Source organism: Lycium ferocissimum, chromosome 10 (genome assembly GCF_029784015.1).
Source record: "Lycium ferocissimum isolate CSIRO_LF1 chromosome 10, AGI_CSIRO_Lferr_CH_V1, whole genome shotgun sequence".
NCBI classification, from domain to species: Eukaryota; Viridiplantae; Streptophyta; class Magnoliopsida; order Solanales; family Solanaceae; genus Lycium; species Lycium ferocissimum.
In genome coordinates, this window is record NC_081351.1 from 4,947,687 (window position 1) to 4,973,702 (window position 26,016).

Here is a 26,016-nt window from a genome sequence, read left to right on the forward strand (position 1 = left end):
AATTCACGTAGCAGCTCATTATCTCTTTGGGCGATCCTAAAAATATCCGCCTTTCGGGCCTGTACCTTCTTGGCCCCGGCATGGGCTTTGATAAACGCATCTGCGAGCATCTCGAAGAAAGTGATGGAATGCTCGGGCAGATGGTCGTACCAAGTCAATGCCCCTTTGGACAATGTTTCACCAAACTTTTTCAGCAATACCGACTCTATTTCATCCTCCTCGACATCGTTGCCTTTTATGGCACAAGTGTACGAGGTCACGTGCTCCTGCGGGTCTGTTGTCCCATCATACTTTGGAATATCCGGCATCTTGAACCTCTTCGGGATCAACTTTGGGGCCGCACTCGGAGGGAAAGGCCTTTGAATGTATCTCTTTGAATCCGGTCCCTTCAAGATCGGGGGTGCTCCCGGGATCTGATCCACCCGAGAGTTATATGTTTCCACTCTTTTCTCCGTTGAATCAACCCGTTTTGCCAAAGTCTCGAGCATCTTCAAAACCTCGGTAGACGAACCGGCTCCGGATCCGTTGCTCTCGACTATCCGTGCTTCCTCTCGCCTTGGTTCGGTAACCCCTTTTGGCTTTGCCGAAGCTACTTTGTCGTCTTTGCTCTGAAGCTGAGCTATAGCAATCCCTTGTTCGGCTATGGCGGTCCCTTGTTCTTGCAACATTTCAAATATTAAACGTAAGTTAATCTCATCCGGTTTATCCGGTGTTTTCCGGCCTTGAGCCCGAGACAAAGTAATTGAGTTATGGGTATTCAAAGGATCGGTGGCCGGAAGGGCGGCATTCTCCTGATTGACGGTATTCTGCCGGTTGAGGCCTTCTCGTGAGTTGATGGCATTTGGGTCGGCTGGATCCGCAGGCGGGTTCCGTAACCCACTGTTGTTTTCGTTTTTAGCAACTATCTCGTTGTTGTTCACATGCTCGGAATGACCGCTGCTTGCCATTTCGTACGTTTTCTGTGCAAATCTGCAAATTCTCAAACAACAAGTGAGAAAAGAAGTAGCAAAAGATTAAACCACCACTATTATCCTATGCCCCACGGTGGGCGCCAAACTGTTTAACCCCGGATAGTAAGTAACAATTAAATTTGTAAGTGGTGAATAGGATATGTGGATGGACTTAATCTTTTGTGATATGAGGTCTATATATATATATATATATATATATATATATATATTAGTAAGTGATAGCAAATATTATTGAAGCATAATGAATGAGAAACTAGAAAGGAAGAGTTATCCAATGTAGCGAGTTGGTCGGCTTGGGAGATATTTCTTATATCCGGACCAAAATACTTGAAGAAATCTTTATGATCCTTTCTCGATTACAATCTATTGAATAGTTAGAAGCCAACCTAAAAAAGGAAAGGGTTGCCCTCTATTTATAGGTAATCATAAATGGGCCTTAATACAATGCCAAAAAAGCCTTTCTAGAAAAACCCTAAAATGGATAAGGCTGTCCGTACGGTCTGACACCCATACCATTGTCAGCGCAGATGGCGGAATGGTTTGGTGACGCGTGGCCGCTCTATAACGGATTATCCGGACCTACATTGGATATGCTCATTTGGTTCGGATACCGTGTCGGGTAAAATACCTTCGATCGTTGAAGCGAGAGTTGAACGCGTTCGTACCCATTCGGACATGTCTTTTTCCCATCGGAAGCAAGTTGACCCGATTTTTACCGTATACACAAAACCTGGTCTTTAATTTATGTATTTCGCCTAAAAAAGTGGTCGAAAATACCCCGAGGTTTTGGGTTCGCATCCCAGCTTAGTATAAAAAAATAATAATTTGCAAGGCAAGGTTTTGCGAAAGTTCTGCCTTATAAGGCAGAATTTAGTTATGCCTTAAGACAAATTATGCCTTATAAGATAGAATTTAGTTATGCCTTAAGGGAAAAATTTGTAGAATTTAGAATTATGTCTTAAGACATAACTATAGGCATAGTTTGCTATGGAACCTTGCCTTACGTTTTTTTTTTTTTTTTTTTACTCTGCTGATATACTACAAAAGTTTTTGCCTGAATAGGCAGAATTTGCTATAATTTTTTTTTCTTTTTGCCTCTGCTGGGGTTCGAACCCGAATCTCGGGGTATTTTCAGCCACTTAAAGTGTCGAAGGGCAAAAATTAAAGACCAACAGTTTGAGGGACAAAAATTAGAGACCACCCCCGAAACAGGGCATTTGTGCGAATCCCAAACTTCTTCACTACCTTATTTACTCTCCCGTTTAGTGTATTAGTTTTACAAGGCCTTAGATTTGCTCTTGGTGCATTTTTTATGGACCAAAATCACCTACTTCCTCAGTACCATTTTATATGAAGGCATTATTTAGGGAGACAAATGGTGATTTTTTTTTTTTTTTACTATAATTTTATTAATTTTTTAAAAATATTTTAAATCATTAGCTATGCTAACTTGTATTACTTCTGATATTGTTTTTAAATATGTTAATGTAATTTAAAATCAAAATTAAGCACTTTAACCCTTGTACTCTGAACTCCTTCATATAAATTGGGATTGAGGAAATTTTTTATTTGGTTCAATAATCACAGTATCACACTCACTCTAGCAAGAGTATGTTGGGAGATTTTCCATCAATGAAGTCGGTACTAGAAGATAAAACTATATCAATTATTACTCTGTTTACTTTCCTGTACTTTACTTTTTAAGTTATAAAATTTCCTCCTTTCGCAAGCAAAAAAAAAAAAAAAAAAAAAAAAAAAAGCCTTCTGTCTTGCATGTTCCTGAGATACGTTGCTCTTATGAGGATTCTTGTGATCGTGTGACAAAGAAATACTACATATTAATTTTGCTTCACATATAGCTTGTTGATTAACTGACAAATTAACCGATAATCGCTAAATTTATATTGAACCAACCAATATCTTATTGATTAAGTTAGCGAGTTACTCTCCTGTCCCAATTTGTGTGACACTTTTCGCTTTTCCAGAGTCAATTTGATTGAACTTTGAAGCTAAAGTGGATTAGATTAACTTAATATTTTAAGATAAAAATTTATATATTTGAAAATTACATGAAAAGTGGTATAATTTGCAACTTTTCACATATTTGGTGAAAAAATACATCTTAAAATATTGGTCAAAGTGCATGTAGTTTGAATCTTGAACGAAAAAGCATAAATAAACAGAGGAATAGTATATTGAAAAAGTACTCCCTCCGTCCCATAATAAATGTCATCTTAGCCAAAAAAATTTATCCCATAATAAGTGTCACCTTAGGAAATCAAGACATAAATTAACTAATTTTTTCCAATTCTATCCTTAGAAGCCACATAGTAACTTGGTATTGTTGGATTCCCAATATCAAAAGGTTTATTTTTTGTGCATGCTCTAATCAAAAGGTAAAAGTAATTTATTTTTATTATATAGGAGTAATTTGGTAAAATTTCACATCGCATTATTGGTTTTAATATGCACGTGTTTTTGGATAACACTTATTATGAGACGAAGGGAGTATAACAATGTTATACGTGATCTAGAGGGAGGACCATGGATTTACGTCAATCAATACCCAACCAATAGATACGCCCCTGAATTGTTGTGAATGTGTGACAACGAAGTCTATCTATTAATTTTGCGTCACATATGTCTTGTTGATTAACCGTTAAATTCATACTGAATCAACCAATATCATATTGATTAGGCTAACAAATTAGTATATTTAAAAATCAATAAGTTTAACCGTTAAACATAAACATCCAACGAACCGCCCGACAAACATTCCCCAAAAAACTTTAGCCAAATCAAATATTGAAATATACTATATTGTATTAAAAATAGGGTTGTGAAAGGTATACCACTAGTGTTTTTTAGTGTAATGACATCTCCGTCTTCCACGCCACAAACTGGCATGTCTTTCTCCGTTCTCTTCCACATACACACAAACAAAACAAAGACAGAACGGTTTAGATTTGACCCAATAAATTAAATGCGACCATTAAAAAAAAATCTGGTACACTCTTTTGTCCAGAGGCAAGAACTGATATTAATTTTCCAAGATTACTGCAATAATTTACTCCCTCCTTCCATTGTTATTTATCCTTGTTTGATTGACACACTTCTTAAAAAGTACTCTCTCCATCTTAATTTATGTAATATAATTTGATTGACACGAAATTTAAAAATAAAAGAAAACTTTTAAATTTTGTGGTCTAAAATAAGTCAAAAATATTTTTGTGGTTATAAATCATCTCGTTAAGCGTAAAAGATAAAATTTAAAGTTAAATTGTTATCAAATAAGGAAATATATCATTCTTTTTGAGACGGATTAAAAAGAAGTGTATCATATGAATTGAGAGAGAGGGAGTAGCATTAATAAACAAAATGACATTTTATTATATCACTTCTAATTCGTGCATCAGCTATTAATAATTTGTTGAAGTTCCAATCTAATAAATAATAAGAATAAAATAAGTATAAAATGGTACTGTAAATTATTATTTGATTTTTCTAACTAGATAAATGAAAGTGCATAACTATTTTTAATACGCAGACAAGTAAAAGTAAAAATAGACAAGAGTGAGTATTGATTATCAAAATCTGCAAAGAAAATTTAAGACAATATCTCCAGCTGGTATCTTCAGTTATGTTCGCTCATTTATAAGAAGAAGGGGAAAGAGTTTATTTACAGAGAGACTGAAAGACACTTCTCACCGTCTGTAGTCCTTTGCTTATTTGTTTCTTGTTTGCAATTCAAGTGTATAAAGTCAAAAAGGAACTCCAAAAAGGTCTTCTTAAACTATGGTTTGCTACATTTTTTATTAAATCTTAATGTTCAATTGTTTTTGGATCAGAATGGTGTTGATCTGAAGTGTGGAGGGGTGAATTGTTGATTCTTGATTTATGATGGACCAAACAATTGAAAGCTCTTCAAATGCACAAAGGGGTTTTCGAGTTCAACCTCCACTGGTGAGTGCTCTTCATCTTTGTTTGTTTGTTAATCTCTTTGATTAATGCCTTTTTCTAGATACCCTTATGAAAAGTTTCTGGTAAAAGAGCAACCTTTGGAGGAATTTTGGTGCTTGGGTTGTTTGAATTTGGTCTTTTGGGGGTTTTATAAGCACCAGAATTCCTGTTGAATCTGCAACATTTCTCCTTAGAATTAAGCTATGGCCCTTCTTCAACATGACTTTTGGGGTTTACGTTTTCCTGAACTTGAATTATATTATTTACCTATGTAGTTTCATAAAATGAGAAATAAGGGGTCGTTTGGTTACCGGGATGAGATAGACAAGGATATCCCCATGGGATTAGCTATACCACCATTTTAGTACAAAATGGTTCCCGGGACTAATTAATACTCATGACCGAACACGGGATAAAATAACCCCGCATTTTATCCCTTATCGCACCAACCAAACAACCCCTAAGTACATATTAGAGGTTATCTTTCCGCATATACACTACTACTTTTTTTCAGTGGGCAATAGTGTCCAAATTTTATTGCTTAAAGAGGATGTTTAAGCTTGGTTTTCGTGTCTGCTAGTCACTACTACATTGTTTTAATAAATTTCACTGGATATGGCGAGGACAATTCCTAGAATATTTGTTTTTTGATAATGATGGCGTCCCAGGTAGCACGATACTTAGGCAAATGGAAAGAAATCACCAACTTTTTTTTCCTTGACTAGGAGTTTGAATTCTAATATCCATGATCTTCATCCACTTCATTGACTGCTAACCCATACACTTGATAGATTCCTGCAATTAACGTGATGAATACGCTTAAGAAGGAACATCCACATGATATCAACCAGTCTTGCTTTTAAAAAATAACCTTGGGTCTAGCTCAACCCCAAAAAGTAGCTCATGAGAGGATTGCTGAAAATCATAGAAATAGACCAATTTCCCCATCTACAACCGATCTGGGACTTTTAACAACCCCCCCTCCCACCAAGGACTGGATACAGTATAACAGAGGGGTACATCAGGTAAATAAAGAATTGAGATGGGTCTGGCTCGAATACCATATTAAGAAAATGGACCTTGAATGTAACTCAACCCAAAAGCTAGCTCATGAGGAGAAAATTGCGCAAGATCATATAAAGAGACCAATTATCCCATCCACAACCATGTGGAACTCTAACAACAACAACATATCTAGTGAAATCCGACAAGTGGGGTCTGGGGAGGGTAGAGTGTACGCAGACCTTACCCCTACCTCGTAGAGGTTGTTTCCGGAAGACCCTCGGCTCAATGCGGAACTCTAACACTTGCTTCTTAAATCAAACATTTTGCTACTAGCCGTCTTTGACTATGGAGAATCTAAATGTGAATTGTATATATATATATATATATAATCTTAGTCTAGTTAGATTCATATTCTACATATTGAAAATTTGTACATCGGATTCATAAACTGCTATAGATGAAGCCAGTAGGTGTATTGTACGACGTGATTCGTCTTAAGATCTAAGAGTACCTCATTTTTCTTTATGGACTAAAGATGGTTAGAAATAGCAGTTTACTCTATGTGCGCATAAAGCTGCACAAGATTATGTCTTCACGTAATGGATTTTAACAATATTATATTTTCGCAGAATGATCGAAAATAAGTACCATTCTGAGAACTCTTTAGTGAATGAGGTGGTAATTCTTTTCTCTGAAATAGCTGCAAAGAGTGGTGGTTAAATGAGGTAAAGTAAAGACGATGAAACATATAAGATTGATTTTTTCTAGGACTAACAGGGAAAAATTGAAGGTAAAAGCAATATAATCAACATTAGAAACTGAGGACAAAGGAGAGAATGTTCAGCAACAACGAGCTACATCAATAATACTGGTGCTAACTTTATGGAGGTGCCTTTCTGTCAGGTGCTATCTCTTTATTCATACTGTTGCAATGATGATGACGCCTTACACATAAGTCGAGCTATGCTGAAGGAACAAATATGGATTTTTATAAAGGATAATAAACACACTACAGAATGAGGTAGTAGTTCTTTTCTCTGAAGTAGCTGCAAAAAGTGGTGGTTAAATGAGGTAAAGTAAAGACGATGAAACATATAAAATTGATTTTTTCTAGGACTAACGGGGAAAATTGAAGGTAAAAGCAATACAACCAACATTAGAAACTAAGGACATAGCAGGGAATGTTCAGCAACAACGAGGTACATCAATAATACTGGTGCTACCTTTAGGGAGGTGCCTTTCTGTCAGGTGCTATCTCTTTATTCATACTGTTTCAATGATGATGACGCCTTACACATAAATGGAGCTATGCTGAAGGAACAAATATGGATTTATAAAGGATAATAGAACACACTACAGAATGAGGTAGGAGTTCTTTTCTCTGAAGTAGCTGCAAAAAGTGGTGGTTAAATGAGTTAAAGTAAAGACGACGAAACATATAAGATTGATTTTTTCTAGGACTAACGGGGAAAAACTGAATATAAAAGCAATACAATCAACTTTAGAAACTGAAGAAAAAGGAGAGAATGTTCAGCAACAACGAGGTACATGAATAATACTGGTGCTAACTTTATGGAGGTGCCTTTCTGTCAGGTGCTATCTCTTTATTCATACTGTTTCAATGATGATGACGCCTTACACTTAAGTGGAGCTATGCTGACGGAACGAATATGGCTTTATAAACGATAATAGAACACACTATAGATCAGGAGACATCAGTGTAATTACCTTTTACTGGGACATAATTTGTCATCAAACTAGCCAACTTTAATGTGGTTAGCTTCTGAGCTGACTTTTGGCATTTAACATTTCCAGAATTGGATTAGGCTACCTAGCTCTAGTATGCATTAAGGGTGCTAAAAGTCATATGGTTAAGGTTAGGCTTCCAGCTCTAGACTTGGAAGCTGCAAAGATGCAGAGCATGGATTGATTGATTAGGCTACCTAGCTCTAATATGTACTAATGATGCAAAAGTCATAGGGTTAAGGTTAATATTGGGGAGATATCGTCTTATAGCAATATATTGTCCGAAAAATCAATAAGTGAAATATAAATTTCCTTTCACTTATTTCTTGCGAAATATAAGTTGTATGCATGCCACATTGTGCAAATAGCTCCAAAACGTATGATTTTTTAAGTGGTCTACATCTCATTGCGGTATCACATTTAGTATTAAGGGCTGCTTGACTTTATTTTTTCTTTCTGTAAATGAAGGTTGTTGGCAGGGAGACAGTTTAGTTAGTTATCTATGTAGAAGACCATCTTTTACTTGCATAATTCACCGAACTGAGTACCTTGCTATTATAAGCATATGGGGCAGTCTTACAGTTACCAATTTCAAAAAAAGCATATGGGGCAGTCTTACAGTTACCAATTTCAAAAAAAGCATATGGGGCAGTCTTGTGCGCTGTTGATCGATTTGTCGAGTTATGATCAGTAAGACTCTAAAAAAAAAAAAAAAAAAGGAAGAAGAAAGAGACAGCAAAAGAACAAAAATAGACAAAAAAAATTTTGGTGTATTATCTGGCAGGGCTTATGTGAAAAGCTTATAGCTAGTAGAATTATGCTCTTCAATTTTCAAACTCGCGTATATAACTTGCTCAGGTTTTCGAAAAGCAGATTGAGCACCTAAGGGTGTGGGCTAGTGGTCAATGAATTGGGTTGAGCACCATGAGGTCTCACATTCAAATCCCAGCAGAGACAAAACACTAGGTGATTTCTTTCCATCTGTTCTAGACTTGGTGGACAGAGTTACCTGGTACCTATTGTTGGTGGGAGGTGGCAGGTATCCGTGGAATTAGTTGAAGTGCGCGCAAGCTGGCCCGGACACCATGGTTATCAAAAAAAAAAAAAAAAAAAAATCAGATTGAAATACGTACCTAAACTTTTTATCGATTTTTGTGTTCATAGCTAAGAGTAAAAATTTGTCTTCTTGTTCTGGTGTTTTTGAAGAATCTTCCCATGCTGCTAAATTTTTCTGGTTGTTAGAGAAATTAGAATAATCCTGCATTTCGTAATTTGCAAACAATTTGCAGGTTGATTCTGTATCATGCTATTGCAATGTTGATTCGGGATTAAAGACAGTCGCCGGGGCAAGAAAATTTGTGCCAGGATCAAAACTTTGTATCCAGTCCGACATCAGTTCTCATGCACACAAGACTAAAAACTCTCGCAGGGAGAGATCAAGAGTACAGTCACCTCTTCTGCCTGGCCTACCTGATGATCTTGCAATTGCTTGTCTAGTACGTGTTCCTCGTGTTGAACATAGCAAGCTCCGTCTAGTTTGCAAAAGATGGTATCGGCTTCTTGCTGGTAACTTCTTTTACTCTCAAAGGAAGATTCTTGGAATGGCTGAAGAGTGGGTATATGTGGTTAAAAGAGATCGTGATGGACGGATTTCATGGCATGCATTTGACCCAACTTCCCAGCTTTGGCAGCCACTTCCACCAGTTCCAGGTGAATATTGCGGTGCCCTTGGATTTGGTTGCGCTGTTCTTAGTGGTTGCCATCTTTATTTATTTGGAGGAAAAGATCCAATCAAGGGGTCTATGCGACGGGTAATCTTTTACAATGCTCGAACAAATAAATGGCACAGGGCACCAGACATGCTCCGCAGACGCCATTTCTTTGGCTCTTGTGTAATTAATAATTGCCTTTATGTGGCTGGTGGAGAATGTGAAGGAATACAGAGGACTCTTCGTTCAGCTGAAGTTTATGACCCAAACCGGAAGCGCTGGAGTTTTATAGCTGATATGAGCACAGCTATGGTGCCTTTTATTGGGGTAGTGTATGACGGGAAGTGGTTTGTAAAAGGTTTGGGGTCCCACAGAGAAGTTCTGAGTGAAGCTTATAACCCTGATGTAAATGCATGGACCCCAGTCAACAACAGGATGATTGCTGGTTGGCGCAACCCAAGCATCTCCATGAATGGTCGTCTATATGCTTTGGACTGTCGTGATGGGTGTAAACTTAGAGTATATGATGAATCTACACATTCATGGATTAGATTTATTGATAGCAAAATCCACCTTGGAAGCTCTCGTGCTTTGGAGGCAGCTGCTGTGGTTCCCCTTAATGGTAAACTTTGTATAATTCGTAACAACATGAGCATCAGCATCGTTGATGTGTCGAGTCCTGATAAGTGTGTGGAAACTAACCCACATCTTTGGGAGAACATTGCTGGTAAAGGTCACATCAGAACTATGTTTACAAATTTATGGTCAAGTATTGCTGGGCGAGCAGGTTTGAAGAGTCATATTGTGCACTGTCAGGTGTTACAAGTTTGAGCATTAAAAGTCTTGGCCCCTCTTCCTTCGTGATGAGAAAATAAGAACTGCGTCAACTTTTCTAATCTCAAGAACAAATTTTTTGTGGAGAAGCAGTTTTGACATCATCAATGCGCTCCTGCATTGGTTATGAATCAAATAATTCTGTTGTTCTTTTACACTTCCGAATGACCTTTAGCAGCCTCAGCACCTATTGCTTGCCTTGAAGCGCATGTAGATGGATGTCTTCTGGAATTGTGATGTGTTGTGGAATTGTTTGGATTGGCTCGAAGAGAAGATGGTTGAGGTTATTCATTAGTAGCTCATGCATGATTTCCTGTGGTAAATTCATAATTGACAACTCATAAATTGGCAGAAAATTGTTCAAATCCAGAGGTACCTTGCGGATGATTTTGGCAGTAAAATTGGGGCTTATTTATAACATTCAAAAAGAGGTGGATAGCTATATGTCTGTACATCCTTTTGGCCTGTAGTCTTGTACCAATAGCTTCTAGTCTTAGATACCCTTTTGTGCATATAATGACAATGACATGAAGGAGATATAGCTGGAATCTTCACTTCCTACCTTCTTCCCCATGCTTGATTTCAAGATTTGTATTTTATAAGATTGGGTAAAGTTGCATTGAATTATCAAAATGTGATTACACTATGCAGATTGGCAACTGAAGTCTTGGTAGGTAGAGTTACGCGATATCAATGTCGCCGGGAGGTAGCAGGTACATGGTGGATAATCGAGGTGCGTGCAAACTGGTTGTACAAGTCCAGTTTCAATTATCGGTTGTTGCATTACAACTCAAAAGAACTTCCTTCCACAAAAAAACATATATAAGACATCCAGTCTGAATTGAACTCAAAAGTTTTTTCATGGAAAATATGCTGCAGGATTTTCTAATATTTGCAGCTGTGTGAAAAAAAAAAAAAAAAAACCTTACATGCAAGATGCAACCTTGTACATTCAGATTACCCGACAAGGATTAATTGACATACAAGTTCACATTACTGAAATTCAAGAAAGCAAGGTATTGGATTTACGTTATCATATTAGGTTGACTTAATTTTTGAATCGATTTAGCAAAGTCTGATATCACAAGATCACAGTGAAAATAGTGACGACTACGGGGAGTAGAGGTCAGTTATAATAAGAATGGACCCTCAGCTAACAAAATGATTCAAACTCTATTACTATTTATTAGTACTACTAGTCGCATGAGGCCCGTGTTAAGCCCCGGCCCAAGCTCATGATATAAAAATATTAAATTTAATTACAAAAATGTAACTTATATCACATTTTTCTATTGTATAATTAATTTAATTTAGGGGCACGTTAATCATGTCTTGTTGGAGTCTTCATAACTATTAAAAAACTTAGTCATTATTGAACAATTTTTAAAGAGCAAATTATTTGTGAGGAAGGAAGTTTTGAAGGAGAATTAACAAATACTAGGGGACACAATATTCGATATTCACTAAAGAATCAAAACTTTGGAGGTTTAAAACAAATAATGGGTGCGTTTGATTTGGAGAAAAATATTTTTCGTAAAAATGTTTTTAAATTTTTTCATGTTGGGTTCGTAAAAAATTTTGAAAAACATTTTCTCTATAAAAAATAAGATCCTTAAAACTGAGGAAAATGACTGCCCGGAATCAAGAAAATCAAGTTCCACAAAAGACATTACATGTGTCTTCCCCGCCCTCCAATACACCTCATCTTTAGTACCCCATCCCCCGTAGCCGCCATTCCCACCACTTACCACACCCCCACCTCCCATAGTACTTGTCTAGATTATAACAAAATAATTTAGAATAATATTTTTCGCTTACTTACCGAACACGTAAAATAAGTAAGAACACGCTTATTTTCCTGAAAATCATTTTTAAAACAATATTTTCCTTTATACCGAACACACCTAAAGAAAATAATATGAGGTACTAATTAGTAAGATCTAATATATGCTCTGATTGAAATGAAACTGTGACTTCAAAGTTGCATAATTTTTTTTTTTTAGGAGTAAAGCATACTAATTACCCTTATTAATTATGCTTTCAAAATTTCAGGTTGACTACTAATACTTTATGTAGTTACTTAAATATAAAGGTAATATATGAAAAATTAATAAATTTTTCGTGATTTGCTAAAATAGGCGAGTAGAAAAAAATACTTTTAGTTTGAGCCTATAGGGTAAAAACGAACGGAGGAAGTATTTATTTATAAAAGGACATGTCCACTAAAAAGATAAGATATATAGTGTGAGTACTCAATAGGGGCCAATTACATAGGTCCAAGTGGGCATGACTACAAGAAAATGAAAGAGAGCAAAAGTAAAACATGTAGGGTAAAGCAACCACGTGGAGGAGCCTTATTGTACAAGACTAATGTGAGGACGACAAAAGCCTCACATTGGCACTTATATTTAATAGTAAAATGGAGACGATTACTCAATTATTTATTTGAATGATGGGAGGTACACTTCAAAAAAAGTTGCGTCCTTTGATAAATTTCTCTTTTTATAAGCCTAGTTTTAAGCACAATTATTATGGGATAACCCTTAACTAATTGCTATTAGGAGAATAAAAATCTATCACAATAAAAATCTATCACATAATAATATAAATTGTCCAATATGTTCAATTTTGGGTGAGTTAGGGTTGGCATGATTGACCTATATATAAACAAACCAGAACTATAAATATTTTTATATATATATATATATATATAAATATAATATATATAATATATATATATTTAAAATGGACCCTCAAAGCTAACAAAATGTTTAAACTCATGTACTATTAAATTGTATATCTCTTTAAAAAGCCTAAAAAGTTTGCTCAAAAAACGTTTTAAAAATGTTAATGCAGTATCTCCGGCTCAACGTTTTAAAATGTGCATAAAAACAATATGAAATATGTGTAATTACAAAAATGTACATTTTATATACATGTTTTCTATTCGAAATTAATACAACTACAACATTGTACAAAACTTTCAAACGATACTTAAGGCTTCAAAATAATCGCTCAAAATCTTATAGATGAAAAATGTATGAAATGTGTATATCTCGCTAAAGGCTTAAAAAGTTAGCTCAAAATTTTGTATGAAAACTATATTAAAAATTTCGCTCACATATACACAATTCATACACAAAAATTTGAGTGAAATTTAAGTCGAGCAATTTTTGTTTTAAAAATAATTATTTTTTTAAAAAATTAATAAAACATAAAAAATAAAAAAGTCTGAAAAATGAAGATCCGTTATATTTTGTAAATTTTCTGTTATATTTTGTAAATAAAAAAAAAAGTATGTTTTGTAATGAATTACAGAAAACACGTCATTTTCCCTTATTTGAACCGTAAGAACTCTTTTTGGGCCACTCTTTAAATTCCATCAAAGACAGCCTAACTGACTAAATTTCGCCTTTATAAATTAAAAATAGTGGGATACTTTTTTGGGATCTTTTTTTTGCGCGGAGTGCCCTTCTTTTGGGCTGGTCTTTTAGTACCTCATTCCCGTCTTCTCTTTAAATTTTCCCACGTTTAATGAAAGTTTTTTGACGAAATTATCCTTACCCCATTAAAATCCTTTTTATTTCGTCATTAACCCTTCTTTTTTTTTTTTTTAATATTTTTCTTTCCTCCTCTCGTTTTGTGTTTGTCTCATATGTTCTAAAACGTAGGTACGAATTTGGATCTTTTGCTCGAAAATCATTTTTCAATATTTGTTTTTATGTTAAATTGTTATTTGTTGAATTAATATCTTTGTCTTCATCGTTTTTATATTTAATTGATCCTTTTTTATTTAAAATGATAATGTCTTGTTATAGTGTTGCGTATTTTTTTTGATTTTTTGAACTTTAGTTTCATACCCCATGTATATATTTTATTAATTATTATGAATGTCGTAATATGTTTTAGTTGATTTTGACTATACTTTGGTTTTAGTTTGTTGAATCATAAAGGTAATATATGAAAAATTAATATGTTTTTTCGTTTTTATTTAATAATCCGAGCTTTTAGAAAACGTGTGTTTAGTTTGAGGCAACATATGCCTGTATAAGGTTATTGATTTTTGAACGGAGGAAGTTCCGGCATAAAGTTTGCTTGTTATAACTTCATGAAAAGTTAACATGTGGTTTTATGGTGTTTTCTTGTTAATAGTTATGTTTTTATGCAACTTATGTGTTTTGGTGTTGTTTTGTTAATAATGTTTTGTTTTGGTTATGAAAATGAAAGTTTGCCTCTCACGGCATACTTTGTAATTTTTTAAAGCAACCACGTGGACTTGTCTAATTGTAACAAGTATTTTTTTGTAATGTTAGGAGAAAATGAAAGTTCACATTCTCTTATATTGTAATTTTTTAAAATGGAGACGATTACTCTAATTATTAACATTTGTGTATTTTTTTTTGTTTTGGTTATGAAAATGAAAGTTTGCCTCTCTTTGATACTTTGTAATTTTTTTTATGAACCTAGCCTCCACAATTATTAATTTTAACACTTGTGTATTTTTTTATTTTGCTTATGAAAATGAAATCTATCACAACAAAGATATCTTTGTTCTAATAATATAAATTGTCCACTATGACTTGTCTAAATCTTAACACTTGTGTAGTTTTTATTTTGCTTATGAAAATGAAACAAACCAGAACTTTTCTTTTTAATATATATATATATATATATATAATATATATATATATATATATATATATATATATATATATATATATATAATGAAGATACTTGCCTTTAAAAAGATATTTTTTTCTTTGTAAAGTGAAAACCGTTTAAAATGTGCAAGATACTTGTCTAAATCTTAACACTTGTGTAATTTTTTATTTTGCTTATGAAAATGAAAGTTGCCTATAACAAGATACTTTGTTCTTTTGTAAAAATGTCCTCCGACATACTTTTCTAGTTCTTAACACTTGCGTAAATTTTTGTTTTGCATCATAAAAATGAAAGTTTGTATCAAAGATACTTTTGTTCTTTTCTAATGTAACATTTTCATCCGCATACTTGTATTCTTAATACTTGTGTATTTTTTTTTTATTTTGCTTATGAAATGAAATACCTCTACAACATACTTTGTTCTTTTGTAAAGTAAACTTCTCGCCTCCTCCGACATACTTCAAAATAACTTTGCTCGATTATTTTTTGTCAATGAAGTTAAAATGTTCAAGTCTAAGTCATCGAGCATTGTATACTAATCAAATGGAACGTATAAATAATAAAAATCAGAAAAAATTAATAAATTTGATCAATTCTATGTTGTTGAGTAAAATTATGATTCGAAATGTTTTAAGTCGCATATCGCTTGTTTGTTTTTAGAAGATGATTTGTTGTTATTTTCAAATATTAACAAAACATAAAAATAAAGCATGAAATTGAGTTGAATTACATTCAATGAAACGCTATATATTATATATTTTATCTTTTTCGATTTGTAGCAAAAAATCAATGGATATTTTGAAATAAAAAAAGAACGATTGAAAGGTTTGTTAATAAATGACGGATAGGGTTAATTGGATGTTTGGGGTTCATTATGTTTTTAGATTTTTATATTTGTAGGGATAGTAAAGTCTTTTTCTTATTAAATTCCATAAAGGGCAAATATTAACTAAATTACGCCTTTAAAAATTAAAAAATAGCATTTGAAGGGCATTCGCGCCAATTGCCCTTTTGGGATTCTTACACAGCCCAATAGGGATTTTCAATCACTATAGCCTAATGCTAAAAATTGGCAAAAGAACGTGCTCAAACAAAAATAATTATCCGCCCATAACCCCAATAGTTTTTGTATCCCTAGAAAAAATTAAAATTATTTACCCGGCCCCAAATTATGATACCAACATGGTATGTAAATATACTGAGATGGTATCATTAAAGACTGCTTCAGTCCTTCTCTTAGTCTTTCATGATACCATCATGGTATATAAATATACAAAGATGGTATCATCAAAAACTGCTTCAGTCCTTCTCTTAGTCCTCCATGATACCATCATGGTATATAAATAAACTGATATGGTATTATGGACGATCACGTTCATTTTTTAAAAAGACACACTTTTTTCAAAAAAAAAAAAAAAAAAAAACTCTATGATACCATTGTCTTATATACATATACTGTGATGGTATCATGGAGGACTGCTTCAGTCCTTCAATGAGACACTCCTTAGGACCATGGTACCATCGTGATATATAAATATACTGAGATGGTATCATGGAGGACTGCTTCAGTCCTTCTCTTAGTCCTCCATGATACCATCATGATATATAAATATACTGCGATGATATTATGGAGGAAGGGGTTTGGGCGAGGGGGCACGTTGGGTAATTAGTTTGGCTGACTGAGTAGAAGCAAAAATAGTTTGGGAGGGGGCATGGACGGGTAATTAGTTTGGGTTGGGCGGGCAATTAGTGATGTTTTCCCTAAAAAATTCAACGTCACTCATTCACTTTATTTCTGTACTTATATCATTAATGGCTCCTCCTTGCATCCAACCTAAATCTCCACTTAAATAAATCTAAATGACTGCAAGGCACTATTAATATTATTCTATTTCAGATCCAAAAATAAGACAATCGCTGTCTCAATTTCATCCTTCCTCTATTTCTTAATCAAATTTTATTTTCATTTTACTGTATAAATTCATCAAAAAGAAAAAGAAACACATCACCAGCCTTCCACAACTCATTACCATGAAAATTTATCATTAAACTACCAACATCATTGTACAATGTATAAACATTATATAATAATGGATTAGAGATGTGTATTACTACTTATAAGCGGCTAAGGAGAGCTGCTTGGGGTCGTAGGTTATTTTGGACAATTCGGTAATTTTCTGGACAGTTTGGTCATATCACATCACCCTAATGTTTGTGCTATGTGTGTTTGTACGTATGCTCAGCCGCTTTTCTTCCGTGCTTTAATGACAAAATACCCGATCATCTTTATTGAAACATCAAGTATATCTTACTTTTTGTCATCCAGGTCCAGGGAGGTTATTTCTGTAATTGCAGCAAAATAAAGCAACTCTATTGGATGAGAAAATGATTTACTGTAGCTCCCTTGAGAAAATGATTACCCTCTTCCGTTAGTGTCATTCCTACGTATTCTCCAAGACACGAAAAATATTCCAAAAACTTTTTGCACAAAGTTTTATTGTAAAATTAAAACTATTTGCCCAGAACAAATCTATGTTTTCTAACCGTGATTTTTTGCACGTAATCTTTTAGTACTTAATAAAAACAAGCCTTCAAGCTCAATCCCAAAAGCTCTAGTCCTAGAAAAATGTAATGAAAATTTGTCATTAAACTACCAGTATCATTATAGAATGATTGAAAAGACAAAGTCACGTGGAAGAGAGAAAAGAGAGTGGTGACCATGTTTAAAGAAAAGACTGCCTAATTTGTTAGCTGGGATAAAACGAATAATGCTAACCAAATTCTAATGCTAAAAAAACATAAAATAAAATAATTAATTTTCTTTTCCATATTAAAATATGATTTGATATTTACAGTCAGTAGACCTAAAGTAGGTGTAATTTTATTTCTCTTGACATGTATGTTCCACGTGTATGCCAACGCTCTATACACTTCGTCTTCTAAATTGTATTTTAGATTGCGTGGCATCCAAAACTGATTTTTTTTTTTTAATTCTACATAATTCACTTAATATTTCTTGATGACCCTTGGATTTTAGTGATTTTGGATCAAGTTACGTAGCAAGAATGGAAAAGACCAAAACAAGAAAAATTATGGTTGTTAGAACATAGAGAGTTTTAACATTTAATTCATATCTAGAACCGTTTGGACAATACTTAAAAAATATTTTTTAGAAAAGATTTAGCGCAAAACGAGTTCGAGCGCAAAACGAGTTCGAATAGTTATTTTCGTTTCTTAAATTTATAAGCGATATATGAGATTTTTTTTTTTTTGAAAAATACAATGTTCTATTTTTAAGGAAAAAGAAGATTTTTTTTTTAAAACTAAAATACGTTACTGAAAAATGCCTTTTATATTCAGAAAAGTTTCAAAAAACAAATACAATTAATAGCCTATTGGCTGAGGGTATGCACTTTTCTAGGAGTTTAACTTTTGTGATTTTCATATGGCGCATGATGATCACGCTCCGGGTTCGATCAAGCTCCTCCGTCAGCACGGGTTGGACTTTGAAAAGACGCGTGACCGTGGTGCTGATACCACCAGGTTTGCTGAGTTAATGATGACGTATGCATTGGCTTGTAATGATGCTTTTAGTTACGTCACTTTCATAGCGTTTATGATTTCTGGTACTTGATTAAGGCCTTTACAGGTTGCGAACTGTTAGGAGAATTGGGAGTTTCTGTAATGACCCGTTTGGTCGTTTAGGCTTTTCGACTTTTTTACCCCTGTTGACCCTTCCCCTAACTCCGTTAGAGTGTTTTGACTCACGAGGATTGGGGTACGGTTCTCGAGAGAGATTCATGTTGAAAATTGAGGATTTTAGAGCCCTTAAGTTGAATAAGTGAAAATGGTTGACCAATTGTTGACTTATGAATAAACGAACCTTTTTGGGAATTCCGTCGATCCATGAGGCTTGTAGAGTCGTTTGTAACTTGGTGGGGTGATTGGTTTGGTTCTTGAGGCACTCAGGAGCATTTTAGTTCCTTGGTTGGAAACTTGACTTTGGTGATTTTGGGGGTTAACTGGGTCAAAATGACCTTCGTTGGGAATTTCGAGGTCACTGGTGGTTTTGTAGCATGTTTTTATGTTGATATGCATATTTGGTTTTTTCCGAGGGGACTCAGATGAGTGTCGGGTTTTGAGCTGGACTTGGTAATAAACCAGATTTTGCTGGTTTCTGATGTCCCGCTTATGCGGGTATGTGTTCGCATCTGCAAGTTCGCCTATGCGGGACTTGACCCGCAGACGCAAAGGGTTGATGTGGTAAGTGACTCCGCGGATGTGAAGTCCCCTTCGCATAGGCGAGTCCGCATTTGCGAACAAGGTGTCCCCGGATGTGAAAATCGCTGAACATAAAACCTTTCTTATTTCCCAACTTCGAACCATTCCTTCCATTCACCAAATTCTTAACTTAGAGAGTTTCATGGGAAAAATTGAAGAGCTTTTGGTTGATTACATCTTGCGTAAGTTCCTTTGCACTCTCTTGTAATTTATTTATGATTTAGGATTGGATTACATTTTAGTCTTCATTTGGTAAGTTGGGGAAATGCTAGATTGTATCTTTATGATTCTTGTCTATTTCTATGACTTTGTGGGAGAGTTCCTTAATTTCTAAGCTTTTAATCATCGGGGAATTAGATTGCTAAGTTTAATCTCTTTTAATTGCCAGGGTTGTATTATGGAAATTGGGGTTTTTGTTTTATTGATGAAATTAATGCTAATTGGGGACTAATTGGTGTTGATGATTAGTATTTGGACCTCTTGAACTTCTGATTGACCTTTTCCAACTTGTAGGCTTCCCGTTTACCCTTGCGGGCCCGGAATCGCTTTTAGGATTATTTCAGTTTTTTTCGAAAGCATAGCAATATGTATATCGTTAGATTCACAATCTAACGTAGAGTATTTAATTGATTAGACTTTGAGCGTTCAGAGGCTATCCGGAAGGGGAAGGCCCAGGTTTGAGGAGTTCGAGGCTCGTGTTCGGCTTGTAGGTAGGTTACAACTTACCTTTGTTAGATTTTGATTAGTGCATCACATGTGTTGTGTAGTTATTGACGGGGAAAGCATGATAGGACTCCGGGCATGGTTGTGGTGTTAAATCCACTGGCTTGGTATGATTTTTGATTATTTGGGGATGTCGCCGTATGTGGTTGAGGTTATATGGGTTGTACTAGTTCTATTATTGTTATTAGGATTGAGTATCTAATACATTTCCATGATAGTTGTGATGATTCGTGTAAGGATAGAATTAGCATTACGGTGCTTGTGAATTCAATATCTTATTTATTGGCATTGTTCACATGCATTCATACATTCATGCATGATGAAAGAGTTGTGGAAACGGACTAGAAATGGAAAGAAGGAGAAAGATGAAAGAAACAGTGTTAGTGCTATCAATCCTTGGTTTGTACCGGAAGTATAATGACAGAGTCACGATATGAGGTCTGTTTCGGAGTGGTTAGTAAATGGACGCTGCGGGTCTCTTATGGGTCATGACTATTGAAGCGACAAATGCTTATAGCAAGTGTGTATAGGTTTGATTTATTGGCCATTGCATTGCACTTCTCATTTTGGTATGCTAGCCCTTTTGAGATGTACATGCATATGGGTATGACGGGGCCCTGTCCCGTCCTTTCTACAATTTTTATTCCAGTAGAGGTCTGTAGACAGTTGTATGTATTAGTCAGATGATGTAGCCTTGTCGGTTTTATTCTTTTGTGTCAAGATATGCGGACCTAGTCAAGCTTTACAGACCGTTCTTTTAGCATGTTTATGTATATACAGGTTGTACAGAGTTCATGATGTCACCTATTTATGAGGCAGTATGAGACCAGTTTAAGTCACTTGTGGGCCCTTGATGTTCAGTAAGATTCAGATATGAGTATAGGGGTGTTTGGTCGCTAGAGGTCAGACACTCGTCACGACTCATTGGTTTGGGTCGTAATGATAGCATCGGAATAGGCTTTTGGTCTATGATGGTCTACACTCATTGGTTTGGGTCGTGTCTAGTAGAGTCTTGTTTATAGGTGTGTTGTGCACCACACTTATAAACAGGAGGCTACAGGACGTTTAGGATGATGTCATTCTTTCTCTCTTAGATCGTGCGATAGAGCCATGTGTTAAGCGTTTGCTTTCTGATGATTTGTTCTGATTTCAGTGATGCCCCGCAAGAAAGTTACAGATACCCAGAAGGGCAAGAGAGCGGCCGGTGAGGCCACTAGCCGTACTAGGCAGGCTACGAGGGCTCAGGATGAGATTCAGAGTGAGGGGCCGTCTGAGATATCCCTGGCCCAAAGACCCGCCCTGGCTCCTCATCCGGATGCGCCCGGCTGTGACGTGCGGGATGCTTTGTGGCTGCTATTGACTGGGATTAGTAGCCGCCTGAACTCCGCGGGAGTCGGTGTTGACGGTGACAGATCGTAGTTCGAGGTTAAGACCTTTCCTCGGGGTTAGGTCCTCCGCAGTTTTCGTGATAAAGCAAAATATGGACCCCCGTGGATTTCATTGGTACGCAGAGGACCTTGAGGGTTATGCACGCGGATGAGGTCGAGTGCAGCAGAGTTGGCCGTATAGGCTTGGTGATATTGCGGTGCAATGGTATCGGACGGGAGCTATCTAGTGGAGAGGATGCCCCTCCAGTGGTTTGGCAAGAGTTTTCAGATGCCTTTATCCGTCATTATTGACTACCGTAGGTCCGACGAGCCCGAGTGTACGTTTTTACGTATTGAGCAGTAAGATGAGTGTGCAGTGTATTGTGTGTATTTTAATTCTATGGCTAGGTATGCCCCAGCCATGGTGGCTGAGATGGAGGACAGAGTTCATCGTTTTGTGGCAGGTCTAGGGCCGCATTTGATAGATGCTTGTATGACTGCTGCATTACAGCCGGGCATGGATATTTTTACACCTCAAAAATTTCATGTCGTTGTGCGGTGAATAGACTAATGCAAGTTAAGGTGTATATGATGTCCCTACAAGTAAGAAGGGATACTTAATGATTCTAATTAAGATTCCAAAGACACTTGAGGTAAGAGAAGAAAGTTCGTCGAACGAAGTAAAGTATAAGTTGTGTTCGGAAGGGTTTTGTAACAACCGAGCTAATGTTGATTTAGTAATGTCTTGAGGAGAAGCTATAAGGCTCCTTAGATGGTTAATGAAGTATTATACAAGTTCCAAGGAGGTTCCATAAGGATTTGAGATCAAACGAATCGACGAGAATAATTTTGAAAAAGTAGAGTTGTACGACCACTTATACGGTCCGTATAAGGGTTCATATAACCTTTACAGAAAAGGTAAATCCCTGATGGTAGTATACGGTCACTTATACGGACCGTATAAAGTTATACAGACCGTATAAGTGTCCGTATAACTCAATCGGGTCACTTTTTCCAGGTTTTTCTATTTCTATATATATATATGACCCATGACCATTTAATTCATTTCCCACACTCTCCACAACTCTTGAAAGCTCTAGAACATTCCCCATATCATATCAACATATATCCAAGGAAAAATCAAAGATCAAACACCAAGAATCAAGAGAATCAAGTGAAGGAATGCTACTAGGGTTGATACAAGTCAAGAATTTCTTTAGTATTGAAGTTGGGGTTTTTTCTCAAGTGGAGTACCTTCATCCAAAGACCATCCCTACATAATCAAAGGTAAGTTTTACACTTATTTCATGTTATTACAAGTATTGAGTGGTTGAAAGACTTGGATTAGAGAAGAAAGTAGAATATGAGCCCAAAATATTTAAGTGGGGGTATTTTGAGTAGTAAGTTCATTTGAGTCATGATTCTCAGCATGAGATGAGTATAATCTTGTTATGAATGATGCTAATGTCGTTGAGGGAGCATTATGTGAAAAATGAATATGTTGTTGTATGGTAGTCATGGTTGTATGATTTGAAAGGCTTGAATAATGTTTAACTTGAGAAAGTTTTTTTGATTATGATATTATAGGTGTTGCTATTTTATTTGGGAGTTGTTTATTACATGGAGAAAGTTGTTGAAACAAAGGAAATGCTGCCCAATTTTTGTTAGTCCTTAGTCGTTTTAGCCTAAACTTAAGCGTGTTTCTAATGATCTAACATTAGTACAAATTCTCTTGAATGTGGAGTTGTGAGCTTGGAAGGAGAGCGCTTAGTCATTAAGGAGACGTAAAGGTATGTAAGGCTAGTCCCTTTTTTTCAAAGGCATGACTCCTATATTATGATTTCTTCTCTATATTTCCATGACCTTCTTACATCCCAAAAGATGAAAGTTAAAGATTCTTAAGAGCTCTAGAGATGAGATAGAGATGAGATATGTTCATGATGTTACTTCTTGTTGTCTCGCCTCATGATGTTCTTTCATGATGTTTGATAATCCTAGCTTTTACTTGAGCTCTCATGTATGCTTCATATTATGTATATGTAAGATTACACCGTGCCTATTTGGCTGTGCAGTCACCACTACGATGAGCGTAGTGGGCAGCTATGATGATGATTACACCGTGCCTATATGGCCGGGCAGACACCACTAGTGGGCGGCTTGAGATGTTTACCCCGGACGCGGGAGGCCCGGACGCGGGCTAATGATGATCACACCGTACCTATATGGTCGGGCAGTTTATATATATGTATGCATGATATGATGTTTCTTGTTAGCATGCATGATTCCGCCTTAAGAGGCATTCAGTTACAAGTTATCTCTTCATCTCATGTTCTCTTACTTCTTTATTATGTTGATATACAAGCCTTACGTACTCAGTACATTGTTCGTACTGATGTCCTTTTCTTTTATGGATGCTGTGCTCATGCCCACAGGTAGACAGGGAGACGGTGCAGACACTTAGGAGCTTACTCAGCAAATTTACAGGAGCACCCCACTACTCCGGAGGTGCCGCCTATTGGTATATTCTTTTGTGTATATATTGGGGCATGGCGGGGTCTTGTCCCGTCCTTATGATTTTTGCACTCCAGTTAGAGGCTCGTAGATACTTATGTGTGGGTCGTAGATGGAGACCTCTTCATTATATATTTTGTACATCATTTTTGTAGCCTCGTGGGCTTATGCACATATACATGTTTTGGGAGATATTTGGAGATTGTTTCATGATAAGTCTTGTGTTGAGGTTGATGTATGTCCAGGTTGAGTATGATAGATAGCATGACGATTAGTGCTCGGTAGTCAGCTCCGGGTACCCGTCATGGCCCACTAGTTGGGTCATGACAGATATCTCCCATATACAGGCATATGCATAGAATTTAGAGGACCGCAAGCGTCAGCGGAGGACAGAACGTGACCATGACCGGGGCCATAGCAAGAGGGCCAGATCTTTAGATATTGGGGGTGAGTCTAGGGGAGGATAGAGACAGCAGTATCCCCGATATCCATCCCATTCGATCGGGAGCGCACCTCCGCGGTTTTCAGGTCAGAGGTTTAATTGGTCTTCTTATTCCGGAGCGGGCTAGAGTTCTAGGGTATCAGGCTCTCAGTACAGGCCAGAGTCAGGCCAGGTGAGGCCACCCTTGATACGGTGTGCTCAGTATGGTAGACTACACGCTGGGCTGTGTCGATTGGTATTGGATAGTTGCTATGCTTATGGTCAGTCAGGCCACAGGATGAGAGAGTGTCCAATGAGGGTTGGTACAGGTATGGTTCGACCTTGAGGTTCATGGGCCTTTCTTGTTTGTAGTACGCCCGCCGAGGTCAAGCTTTCCGGACACCGGGCAAGACGAGGGAGTGAGGAGGAGTGGAGCATCCAGCTCGAGCGGTCCTCAACACCGTATACATGCACTAGCCGGTAGACAGGATCGTGAGATGTCTCCCGATGTTATTACAGGTATATTATCAGTCTCCTTCTATGATGTGGCACTGATTGACCTAGGTTCCACTTTATCATATGTTACGCCCTTTGTTGCCATCAAGTTCGGAATAGAGCCCGAGTTGATTAAACCGTTTGAGGTATCTACGCAGTTGGTGATCCAGTTATAGCTAGGCGAGTATACGGAAATTTGTGTTGTTATAGTTGTATGCTCGCCATACCGTAGTAGATCGGTTGAGTTAGATATGATTGATTTCGATGTTATTATGGGTATGGATTAGTTGGCTTCCTGTTATGCTAATGTTGATTGCAGAGTGAAGATAGTTTGATTTCATTTCATTTCATTTCCCAGGCGAGCCAGTCCTAGAGTGGAAGGGCAATGCTGCTTCGCCGAGGGGTAGGTTTATTTCCTACCTTAAAGCAAGAAAGATGATCAGAAAAGGGTACATCTATCACCTGGTTCGGGTTCAGGATGTGCAAACAGAGTCACTGACCCTTCAATCCATTTCTATGGTTAATGAGTTTTCAGAAGTGTTTCCAGATGAGCTTCCAGGCATTCCCCCAGAGAGAGAGAGAGAGATTGATTTTACTATTGATCTATTACCAGATACTCAGCCAATATCTATTCCTCCTTATAGGATGGCACCTGCGGAGTTGAAAGAATTGAAGGAGCAGTTGAAAGATTTGCTTGAGAAGGGCTTTATTAGGCCCAGCACATCACTATGGGGAGCACCGGTATTATTTGTAAGAAAGAAGGATGACTCTTTGCGAATGTGTATTGATTATATGCAATTGAATAAAGTGACTGTAAAGAATAAGTATCCGCTCCGAAGTATTGATAATTTATTTGACCAGTTGCAAGGTGCTAAATAATTCTCGAAGATAGACTTGAGATCAGGATACCACTAGGTTAGGGTGAAGGAAGAGGATATTCCGAAGATGGCATTCCGGACTAGATATGGCCACTATGAGTTCCATGTTATGTCGTTCGGGCTAAATAATGCCCCAACCGTATTCATGGATTTGATGAATCGTGTATTCAGACGCTTCTTAGATTTGTTCGTGATTGTGTTTATAGATGATATTCTGATTTATTCACCATCACAGGCTGATCATGCAGAGCATCTACGAGTAGTGCTTGGAATTCTTCGAGGTAGAGAGCTATATGCCAAGTTTTCTAAGTGTGAGTTCTGGTTGAACTCTTTGGCTTTTCTGGGTCACATTATTTCAGAGGAAGGCATTAGAGTGGACGCCCAAAAGATTGAGGCTGTGAAGAATTTGGCCAAGGCCCACAACACCAATGGAGATACGTAGTTTCTTGGGCC

At 36.5% G+C, this 26,016-nt stretch overlaps 1 protein-coding gene across 4 annotated transcripts; it reads left to right on the top strand.

The window, feature by feature from the left end:
- The first annotated feature begins 4,519 nt into the window (after window positions 1-4,519).
- Window positions 4,520-10,871, top strand: LOC132035514 (F-box/kelch-repeat protein At1g55270-like). Of its 4 annotated transcripts, none has more exons than XM_059425803.1 (4): window positions 4,520-4,934; window positions 7,185-7,301; window positions 7,395-7,529; window positions 8,972-10,871. In XM_059425803.1, exons 3-4 carry the CDS (start codon window positions 7,485-7,487, stop codon window positions 10,220-10,222), a joined length of 1,296 nt encoding a protein of 431 aa, XP_059281786.1. In that variant the 5' UTR covers window positions 4,520-4,934; window positions 7,185-7,301; window positions 7,395-7,484; the 3' UTR covers window positions 10,223-10,871. The 4 variants fall into 4 exon arrangements, with proteins under 4 accessions (XP_059281786.1, XP_059281787.1, XP_059281785.1 ...); XM_059425804.1 differs by having other exon boundaries at window positions 7,395-7,480; XM_059425802.1 differs by lacking the exons at window positions 7,185-7,301; window positions 7,395-7,529 and having other exon boundaries at window positions 4,523-4,934.
- Window positions 10,872-26,016: the final 15,145 nt, after the last annotated feature.

What these genes read in the sequence shown, in the direction of transcription:
- LOC132035514 (XM_059425802.1), top strand. Translation starts at nt 4,869, where the DNA reads ATGATGGACCAAACAATTGAAAGCTCTTCAAATGCACAAAGGGGTTTT. An exon ending in TTCGAGTTCAACCTCCACTG is followed by an intron (nt 4,935 to 8,971) that starts GTGAGTGCTCTT and finishes AACAATTTGCAG; the next exon opens with GTTGATTCTGTATCATGCTA.